The sequence below is a fragment of the Orycteropus afer genome, unplaced genomic scaffold, assembly GCF_000298275.1.
Source record: "Orycteropus afer afer isolate SDZICR_OR568_19922 unplaced genomic scaffold, OryAfe1.0 scaffold00227, whole genome shotgun sequence".
NCBI classification, from domain to species: Eukaryota; Metazoa; Chordata; class Mammalia; order Tubulidentata; family Orycteropodidae; genus Orycteropus; species Orycteropus afer.
This window is the reverse complement of record NW_006921814.1, coordinates 4,525,086-4,536,563: the sequence shown is the minus strand read 5'-3', so window position 1 is coordinate 4,536,563 and position 11,478 is coordinate 4,525,086. Positions and strand designations below refer to the sequence as shown.

At 37.3% G+C, this 11,478-nt stretch overlaps 1 protein-coding gene across 1 annotated transcript in view; it reads left to right on the top strand.

The window, feature by feature from the left end:
* CDS1 (CDP-diacylglycerol synthase 1) overlaps positions 1-11,478 on the top strand; it is a 125,184-nt gene that overhangs the window by 94,680 nt on the left and 19,026 nt on the right. Inside the window, exons 6-9 of the mRNA XM_007948832.2 lie at positions 3,245-3,303; positions 4,987-5,069; positions 7,321-7,408; positions 9,852-9,920. Coding sequence (XP_007947023.1) covers positions 3,245-3,303; positions 4,987-5,069; positions 7,321-7,408; positions 9,852-9,920 — 299 coding nt within the window. The remainder of the gene's footprint in view (positions 1-3,244; positions 3,304-4,986; positions 5,070-7,320; positions 7,409-9,851; positions 9,921-11,478) is intronic.

Sequence of the window (11,478 nt, the reverse complement as noted above, 5' to 3'; positions counted from 1 at the left end):
CCGTAGTGATACTGCCTCGGAAACCCAAGGAGGGGTCGCTATGAGTCGGGGCCGACTCGACGGCACATAACAACAACAACAACAAACAACAACAAAATACCAAACTCACTGCTGTCAAGTTGGTTCTGACTCATAGCAACTCCTCCTTGTGTTTTCAAGTTGTATCTCTACAGAAGTAGAGTGCCCAGTCCACCTCCCGATGAGTGGCTGGTGGGATTGAACTGCCAGCCTCTGGTTAGCAGTCACATATCTTAGGCACTATGCTATGAGAGCTCCCAAATGCTCACTAATGCCTAAGATACTGACTTTATGCATTCCATTTCATTTTTGACAATTTCCAATTTTCCTAGATTCATACTTTGTACATTCCTTGTTCTGATTATTAATGATTATTAATGCCTATTATTAAACAGTTTGCAGCTGTTTCTTCTCATCTTGAGTTGTGTCACATCAGCAAATGGAGGTTCCAAAAGCTTTACTCTTTCCACATCATTAAGGGCAGCTCTACTCTGAGGAGGCAGCTCTTCCCCAGTCATATTTTGAGTTCCTTCCAACCTGAGGGGCTCATCTTCCTGCACTATATCAGACAATATTTCAGGACTATTCAAAAAGTTTCCCAGTGATATACCAGACAGCGTTTCACTGCTGTTCATAAGGTTTTCACTGGCCAATTTTTTAAAAAGTGGATTGCCTCTTTTTTCTTCCAAGTCTGTCTTATTCTGTAAGCTTCGCTGAAACCCCAAATCCACCACAGCAGCTCACTTCCTTCCTGGCCTCTCTCATCCTCTCCAAACCTGCCCCACCAGCTAGCTCACTTCCTTCCTGGCTCCCTCATCTACTGCAAACCCGCTACATGGGCTCACTTCCTTCCTGGCCTCCCTCAGCCGCTCCAAACCTGCCGTGCTTTTTCAGTCCAGTCTTGCATAGTGTTAGTCAGTTTATTCTTATTCCCTAATAGGTGACAAATAGGATCTGAGGTCAGTGAATTTTCATCATTTGTCATTACTCTTTATGCTTTGACATTTCCAGTCAATCATTAAAAAACATCTAACGGCAACTTCTATTTGATTCTTTGTTCTGGAAGGTGTAGTAGCACCCTAGCTTATTGTGGTGCATAGAATTGTTTTTGGAAAGTTTAAATTAGATACATAAAGTCTAGTATTTACTTTATATGGGATACAACCCAGCAACACAGCACACTGCTGTGAAGTCGGATCTGACTCATAGAAACCTTCCTTGGGTTTCTCAGGTGATATCACTACAGAAGTAGATTGCTCAACCTTCTTTCCTAGCCGTGCCTGGTAGGTTTGAACTGGCAGCCTTCTGGTTAGCTGTCAAATGCCTTAGGCACTGGAAAATACCAAGCCCACAGCCATTGAGTTGATTGTGACTCATAGCAACTCCCATAGGGTTTCCAAAGCTGTAAATCTTTGTGGAAGGACACTGCCTCCTCTCTCTTCCATGGAGCAGCTGGTGGATTTGAACCACTGAGTATTTGGTTAGCAGCCCAATGCTATAACCACAGCACCACCAAAAAAAAAAAAAAAAAATCTGTCATTGAGATAATTCCTATTCATAATGATTCCCATTGGCTATAAATCTTTATAGAAGCAGATCATTTCATCTTTCTTTCACCTAGCAGCTAGTGGGTTTGAACCACCAACTTTGTAGTCAGTAGCTGTGTTAGACTGGGTTCTCTAGAGAAACAAAACCAATAAAGCTTATATAGAGAGAGAAAGGGAAATTTATCTTAGGAAAATGGCTCACACACATATAGAAGCTGGCAAGTCCAAAGTTCTTGGATCAAATGTCAAGCTGGAGGCTTTTCCCAACTCACGTGGCTGCAGGGGCTGAGAAGTTGAAGGTTGGCAGGCAGTATACCAGCTGTTGACTCCGACAAATGACGAATTGTTTGCTCACGAACAGTTGTAGGCAGCACAGCAGAATCCCGACCTACAGAAGAGAAGTCTTTTCCCAGGATGTCCACAAATATACTGCAAGCAGGCCACACCCCTAGGGAAACTCCCTTTCAGCACATTGGCTGCTCAAAACATATACATCTGATCCCATCATGGTAATAACCACATCACAACTGCTTAAACCACACAGAATTGTGGTCCAGCCAAGTTGACACACAACTCCAACTGTCACAGCAGCCAAATGCCTTAAGCACTACACCACCAGAACTCCTTATATGGGATCGTGCTGTTAACAACTCAATTTCTATCTCAGAGAGCTCACGCTAAAGATTTGCAGAATAAAATGTACATGTGGCTGTTAATCTGCAGTTGAACTTGGTTTATACCATTTCAAGATCCACCTCTGTGAAACACATATCTTTAGAAGTTTACTGATAAATTTTATTGGACAAGAAGTATTTTATATTGCCCCCCATTATTTTAGCATATGATTATTAGATCTTACTAATAAAATAGGAATTTTTATTAAGTAAATTTTCATTGTAATAAATTTATAATATATGAATACAAACACAAATACTGGTTTTAAATCTAGAAATTGAGAGTAGTATATTTTACTGTAATTAGTACAATATGGTTCTGAGAAATTTCAAGTTACTCTTAAACTGAATCTTGCTGCTCTGGTTAAGTATGGTTTTATAGAACTACATGACTGAGGATCAGTAGGATCCCTCGCTTCCTGACTCTGTGATCTTCAGTAAATTAATAAAGCCCTTCATGCATTATTATTCATCTGGAACATGGAGGTCATAAGAAGTGTCTGTATCACAGGAATATTGCAAAGATTAAATGAGTTAATACATGTAAAATGCTTAGAAAATGCCTGGAACATAGTAAGTGTTCAATGAATTTTAGCTGCCATAATAGCAAGTATTTGTCTCTTGCTTAGAGATTGAAAACATTCTATATTTACACTTGATGAACTGATAATAGCTAATAAATTTTATTCCACTGAAATTCAAGATCTTTTTCTCAATGTTCACATATTATCAAGGGACTGTTTCATTGAATTACTGCAGAGCTGTTTATTGAATCTGTGCCATAGAATATATTTATCAGATACTTTGGAGAACATAACCACTTTTCCCTCAAGAAACTTATTTTAAATGCTTAATATAAGACACTAGGAGAGATGGCATTAGTGGGTAGTTAAATGATGTCTAGATAGGGTAGATATAGTATTGGAAATTGGCTTATTTGGGCTCAGTGAATCTTACACTTTGTACCAAATTGTATAATAAGCACTTGCTTTTGTTCCTCAACAGGTTTCTGCATGTTTGTACTGAGCTTAGTAAAGAAACATTATCGTCTGCAGTTTTACATGGTATGTATCAACCATTATTCTTCAGCCATTATTGGAAATAAACACCTTTACTTTTAATTTCTTTCTGTGGTGAGAAAATAGCTCATCTGCTAGTTTATGTGCTATGTGAGTATGAGGGAGTTTTTATTTTAGGATCACCATTAAATACAGAACATTGAAGTTTAAAACTTTCACTTTATTTCAAAGTTTCCTCAAAACTTTTTTCTTTAAATACTTTCAAAGTCTAAAAAATTAAATGGAAATTAATTGGAGTCCTTGAATTTGTGGAAATATGAAGAGCTTTATAGCTCCCTAGCCACATTCTTCTATGTAAAGTAACTAGGCTGACTGGCTATTAGCATGAGCAGAAAGCAGAAAGCAGAGCATGCATTTTCTTGGTAGTTAGTCATAGAATTGCATAATTCTTTATGGCATAAGGTATTGGGGTTGGTGTAGACAAGTTACAATGCTTTATGAAATTTATTATTGCATATGATGTACATATTTCCTTAAAATGAAGCTAATCATAAGACTATACAATTATTTTTTTAATTATTACATCATTATTATTTATTTTGATCTATGAATTCCTGTTTAGTAAGACTTGTTTTAGATTTGGGCTGTGTTTCCTAGATTATATGCTTTGATTTTCTCCATCAGTACATCCTGCTGGGCATTATCACTGGAAAATTGTATTATTTCCTCCTTTTTCTAATTTCAGGGGGTCTAAAAGTAGAGTAAAATTCTTAGTGAAAATCTAGAATCAGGACAAATGAGAAATAATAGACTCTCTTGTGAAAATATCTATGATGCCGCCTGGAACAAAATCATTATGTATTTTCAAGCAACCATGATAAAAGAGAATTGGATCTTTCAAGCAGATAAAATAAAATAAAACAAAACAACAAATGTAGTATATTATTTGCTGAAATGGGAAACAGGTTTATTATCAACAAATCAAAATCTTTAATAATTTTGAAAAGTCACTTTTTAAAATTCCAGTCAAAATTATGGGACTAGTTCATGGAAATGTTAGTTTCTCTTTGTTCATGTTCTACTCTTAGTGATGATGCTAAAAGACACTAAGGTGGCCATCTTTCAGATTAGATGGGATTGGTGAAATGCAGAGTTCATTGAACATTTGAAATTAAATATTGTCATTGAACAGATCTGTGAAGATCAGCTTTCAGATGTAAAATGTGGAATTCAAGGACAATTGAACCTTGCAAGTTTGGATCATTTGAAATTAGGAAGAACTCTTTATGAGAAAAATTGCCATAATGGGTTCTGGGGAACAAAAAATAGTGTTTAGCGTTTTTAATAACTACAGAATGCAGCCAGAATAAAATGTACCTCTCCAAATGCCATAAAACAGCCTAAAATCCTCATTCTCCTTTTAACCTCATGATTGAAGATTATGATTTATTTTTTATGTTTTTTAAATTTAGTGATGTGCCTCAGTATTATTAGCTTGCCATTTGCATACAAATTAAAATTACCTTCTTAAATGTTTTCGTTACTTTAAGGTTCCAGTAGGCAATAAAATGAATATGATTTACTAACTACATTTATTTTGTATGACCTCATATTATAAATTTTTACCAGAAGTCATTTAAGAAATTTGTGTTTCAAATTTGCTATTGCTTCCTCAGCTGCACTGATGAGTTATGTTCACTAATTTTTGTGTTGTTGGGCTATTAACAGTTCGCATGGACTCATGTCACTTTACTGATAACTGTAACTCAGTCACATCTTGTCATCCAAAATCTGTTTGAAGGCATGATATGGTAAGGGGACAGTATTATGCTGTTTTATATTTATGGTGTCATAACACTTGAAAACTCTTAACATTGGATGGTATCTTTCAGATTGCTACCAAAACTTGCTATTTGTTGTCTCTCTGTTCTGTCAAAATATGTTACTGAGTTTTACTTACTCATTGGCAACTGAACACAAAATGGCTTCATTAACAACTAGAAATCTTTCTTACTCAGATTTTAAATCAAATTCCCAAACAATTAATTACATTTTTAGGTGCTGATAAATCTTAAGGTCACTTTTTACAAAGCATAGACTTTTAAAAGAAAGATATTGTTTACATGGAATCTAAAAGAATATGAAAGGTTGACAGTGTGCATTTTCTCTCACTGAAAGCTGGGTGGGTTCGATTCAGCTAGAATGGAAGAGTAGATTTCCAGATTTGAATATATGGAGTTGTTTGCTCTATAGCAGTGGCTTACAGAATCATGAAGCACTTTTTTTATTAGTGTTGTTTGGACTTGGTAAAGTAGAGGGTCAGCAAAAAAAGAGGAAGACCCGCAACAAGATGACTGGACACAGGCTGCAGCAGTGTTTCCTTCTGCTGTGCATGGGGCCGCTATGCATTGGAACTGACTTCATGGCACCTAACATAACAAAGCAACATAACATTGGTTTGCCTGGAGAAAAACCCTAAGATTTTAAAAAATTTGATTACATTTTCTCTACATTCCTTTTAGGAGCTCTGGTAGCGCAGTGCCTAAGGTATTTGACTGCTAACCAGAAGGCTAGTGGTTCAAACCCACCAGCCATTCCTTGGAAGGAGAATTGGACAATCTACTTCCGTAGTGATACTGCCTCGGCAACCCAAGGGGGCATCGCTATGAGTTGGATCTGACTCGATGGCACATAACAACACATTCCTTTTAAACCCATTAGATGGAATCTTTTACTGTTGATGTGTTCTCTCTGTACTACTTGTACAGAACCTACTAATATATTAACTGCACATTTTTAAATGTGCGCCAATTAAAAGTGTGTATATGATTCCAATCGTTTACACACACATACAGTTTTGGTTAAAAAAAGTCAAGCAGTCAGCAAGGGAATAAATTAATCTTGAGAAAACACATCAACTGTAAAATATTTCCTTTAATGGGTTTAAAAGAAATGTAGAGAAAATGTAATAATATTTTTTAAATCTTAAGCTTTTTCTCCAGGCTAACCAGTGTTATGTTGCCACGTTATGTTGTTGTTGTTGTGTGCCGTAAAGTTGGACCCGACTCATAGTGACCCCTCCTTGGGTTGCCAAGGCAGTATCACTACGGAAGTAGATTGCCCAACCTTCCTTCCAAGGAGTGGCTGGTGGGTTTGAACCGCCAGCCTTAGGTGCCATCAAGTCAGTTCCAACGCATAGCAACCCTATGCACAGCAGAAGGAAAGACTGCCTGGTCCTACATCATCCTCACAGTTGTTGCTATGTTTGAGCCTATAGCTTCAGCCTGTGTCAAGTCATCTTGTTGAGGGTCTTCTCTTGTTTTTTTGCTGACCCTTTACTTTACCAAGTCTAACCTGGTAGCCTAGTGCCTAAGGCATTTGACTGCTAACCAGAAGGCCGACAGTTCAAACCACCAGCCACTGCTCGGAAGGAAGACTGGGCAATCTATTTCCATAGAGATACCACTTCAGAAACCCAAGGACGGGTCGCTGTGAGTCAGAATCAATTTGACAGCAGTGAGTTTGGTTTTTGGTTTGTAGAAGTAGTGGGGTTCAATGAAGCCATCGGCAAAGAAAGAATTAAAATTGATCATTTTACTCGAGAGAGAAATTGTATTAAGAATTTAGTATAAATTTAGTATAAATTTATCAGATTATATTCAGTGTAAGCAAGTAACTCTTTTCCATTTTAAAAGGCTGCTTTTAGTAAGATAAACTTTCAACCTGGCTTTATTTTATATTTTATAGCTCACTCATAAAATTGGAATTTAAATATCCATAACTATAAAAGTTGACTGTTTAATATTTTACTTAGCAGTATTCTCCCTGATATTAGATTATTTGTAGGCTTTGTTCTGCTTAATTGCTAAATGGGCAAATTTGGGTAATATTTATTTATTGTTTCCACTAGTGTTTTGGCAAGTATTTTGTTGTGGATTAGACCACCATGTAATTCAAAGGATTATCACACTGGTTCATTATGAGTCATAACCTATATGAATATTTACCACTTAATCATATGGATTGATGGACTTTTTCTGCTGCTTTTTTTTTCTTTTAAAGGTTCCTTGTTCCAATTTCAAGTGTTATCTGCAATGACATAACTGCTTACCTTTTTGGATTTTTTTTTGGGAGAACTCCATTAATTAAGGTAAAGGAAAATATTACAAAGATACCACTACCATGACCTTAAAGATTAGCTACTGGAGAAAACTTTTCAGTAATTTGATATTATTGCACCTTTTTTTTTTTTTATTTCCAAGGTACCATGATTTTCCTTAGTGCCATAGTATAGGGGCACTGAGCTGTATTTTCCAATGATTCCAACTGGGTTGTTTACTAGATATTCTTTTGGCTCCTTAGAATAGGACTTGACTCAATTAATTTCTCTCTCTCACTCTCTTGAAGGTTCATTCCATCTTTTTGTTGGTTTCTTTTCCTTAGCCATTGCGGAGTTCTCCTCTATCCCTCTCCCCTACACCCTATAAACAAGCCTTTTCTTGACCCCATTCTCTCCTCAAGCTGTCTCCTCATCTCTTCCTCTTCTGACAGATTTTTGAAATGTGATTTGTACAATTTTCACATTCGCAAGTCCCATTAGTAGCCTTTTATACCCAAACTCATGCCCCCCCCCAAAAAAATAATGAGTTCCTACAATAAAATATTGATAATATGCAAGTAATAATGAAAAGTAAGGAGCTCTGGTGGTGTAGTGCCTAAGGCATTTTACTGCTGAGAGAGAAAAATTATGCAATCAAGACTTTATTTGTTGTTTTGCCTTCTATGTAGTTTGGTTTATGGTCAATGAAGACAGAAGGAAATAAATTAAGTTACACAATACTTTTATTAGGAAAAAAGACAAAGCATATTGTTTTCTAGAACTAATTTCTTAATAGAAAACTTCTTATATCAGGATTCCAGGTAGAGTTTACTTAGTCCACATAGTAGTCAAAGTCCTTGAAATATTCCCACAAATAATATATTAATTGGCTATTTCAGTGTTATCATATGAAGGTTAGTTTTGAAGGGGCTGAGACAGTTCAGATGTAGAACTTTCTGGCTGTTCCAAGTGATATGAGGGTAGCTGAATATTCCCAAAAGAATGCATAGAAAGCCTATCCTCCAAAAAACCACAAACTTCCCCATCTGGGAGTCCAGGATATAGCATTAGGCTGCATTGTAGGGATACTGGCAAGCAAGCTATATATTTCAAAGTGTACTAAACATTCTGTAGCACGAGAGCAACTAATTAAGTACTCAAAAATTCTAAATTGGCTGGAAAATATAAGCTTAGGAAACCTTCAGTGAGGCTTTTAATAGCTATGGACGATCTCAGTGTCTTTCTAGTGAATTTATCAGGCTGGATTAATTATGTAATAATTTCCAGTTGCCATCAAGTCAATTCCAACTCATGGCAACACTATGTGTACCCAGATCTAATTAAGCAAGTTAACCACTAAGTCAATACGATATGAATGAATTTAATTTGATAAGCTATCTATAAAATAGTCAGCAGGCATTTTTGAGTTTGAATCCAAGCCTACTTCATGGCAATAAGTCCAAAGTATCCGAGAAGAAGGTTTGTTTATCCCTTCTCTATGGCAGAATTATTACAAGATTTGTCAAGAAACCACTTCTGCCAATCCTCCTGGCTTTGGGCTTTATGACCACTAGGACAGGAGGTCTATAAAGAGCATATGTAGCTTAGCCTATAATTGGTTTCAGTCTTTAAAAACTTGCCTCAGATATTTGGCTTCTGTCTCTATTGTTCCACTGAAATGGTCATCACAGAGGTCACCAGTGGTTACTAGTATCCCACGCACATCTCAGTCCTTATCTTAATGACATCTTTGGAGTATTTAGCACTAAACACTCATAAACCTTGTCCTCTGACCCTTGCATCACTAGGTTCCAGACTGTCCTCCCTGGTTGCCCTACTGACGGGAGGCACAGTAACCTGAATCTGAAATAGTATCTACTCATACAAGCATAACATGTTCTTTCTTCATGGAGACAGACAGACATTGTGACCAAAGGCAGAAGGATATGTGAATAACTGTAGAGAAAATAAAATATTTGGGGACTATGGAGTATTTACCAAACAGAAAGAAAACTGTTGTTTGTAAAATGTATTGGGAATACATGAAAATCAGATGTGCTATAGTGTCCATGTTTTGTTGTAGTTACTGGATTTTTAGTCTGTTGTGGGTCGACATAGACTGTGTGTACTTGCGATGAATATCATTCCATTGAGGGGGAGTTATATCAGCATAAAAGCCATGAGACTATTATTTCAGCATAGACTTTATTGTCCTTAGAAAAAGAAAATACATTGAGCCTGTCTGACAGAAACAGATGGACATCTATAGCTTGTCAAATGTTTGGGGGCCTACTGTGTGTCAGATACTCTTAGAGGGATTGGAACAAGTAAGTCAGGATCATGTAATGAAGGAAACAAGATTACAAAGCTATTTCAGTAAGAAAAAAGGAAGGAGAAATGGACAAATAATTCGGGGAACTCCTTGAACAGAATTTGCATATATATGTGTGTGTTTGTTGAGTGCAATAACTCTAATTTTATTTGGTCTTTTTAGTTGTCTCCTAAAAAGACATGGGAAGGATTCATTGGTGGTTTCTTTTCCACAGTCGTATTTGGATTCATTGTGAGTTTTACAAAGATTTTCATTTTATTTATATTTTAAAGACTGGTAGTAAGCTTGTCTATTCTAAACCTAACATACTTAAAGTGCAAAATACTAATTATGTATTTATTGAAATATACTAAGCAGAACCCATTCTGCACCCCAGTAACACTCATTCTAACTGCCCATCAGAGTCATATAGGGAGCTTAGACGAAATCTGTGCCCTAGGCCTATCTCAGACCAACTAACTCCCTTGGTGATTTGGCTCAGTCTGGCTCAGCCAGGCTTGAGCCCTGACGCTGAGCTGTTGTGTCTTGGAAGTTTCTTACAGCATTCTGCCTAGTGGAGACACAGCTGCTGGGACAGGTGAGGGCTTTGAGTAGAAGCAGAAAATGTGAATAATGTGGACAAACTCTGCTTTTTTTTTTTTTTTTAAACACATGGCTACTTGGCTGAGTGGGTGGTTACTGCTGTGAGCCCAACATTGGGAGCAGTCTGCTAATTATAAATAATTAACATTCCATTTTAGCCATGAATAATGGACATTGTAAATGCTATTAAAATTAGTTTACAGTTATGGAATTTAGGCTTTTATTAGAAGGTGCCTATGTCCGCATTGATACCACCCTGGAAACCCAAGGAGGGGTCGCTGTGAGTCAAGTCTGACTCTATGGCATATAACAACAACAACAACAATTGAGAGTCAACAAGGAGCTCTGGTAGCGTAGTGCCTAAGGCATTTGACTGCTAACCAGAAAGTTGGCGGTTCGAACCTACCAGCCACTTATCGGGAGGAAGACTGGGCAATCTACTTCCGTAAAGATACTGCCTCAGAAACCAAAGGAGGGGTCACTGTGAGTCAGAATCGACTTGACAGCAGTGTGTTTGGTTTATTGAAAGTCAAATAGGGTACAATAGATGACTGGGTATGATAGACAAATATATTTCTGTTAAGAAATGTAAATTTTTATGAGTCTAATGCCTTAAAGTTCTATTTCTACTCTTTTTTTTTTAACTTCAGAAGCACTTATTTTTATTTTTATTTTTTATTGTGATTTGGGTGAAGATTTACAAAGCAAATTCACTTTCCTTACAGCAGTTCACATATACTTTGTCTCATGACATTGACCAGAGTTTACCACAATGTAACAGCTCCCCTCCCACTTCCTCCCTATCGTTACCTCTTCCCCATGTCCATCCCCCCATGGACTACTGCCCCCTGAGCTGTCTCCCTGTGCATAAGCAACCCTTCTTTCTCCCATGATTGTTCTCTCCAAGGAGAGTATCTACTTGAGGTAAATGTTCAACTCATATGCCTGTCTTGTGTTTGGCTGGAAACCACAAGTGTGGGTTCAATTCCAGAACTGAAGGGCAGCTAGGGGCCATAGTCTCAGTGGTTCCACCAGGCTCAATGGGACCAGCAAACCTGGTCCCCCCACCTATTTTTTTTCCCTCCAAATGTCTATCTCTACTCTTAGCCAAACAGAGAATAACTAGAAATAACAAGAAGCTTTGAGAGGATTTCCGGCAAGATGGCGGACTAGGCAGAAGGATTGCAAAGACCCTCTTCAACAAAGA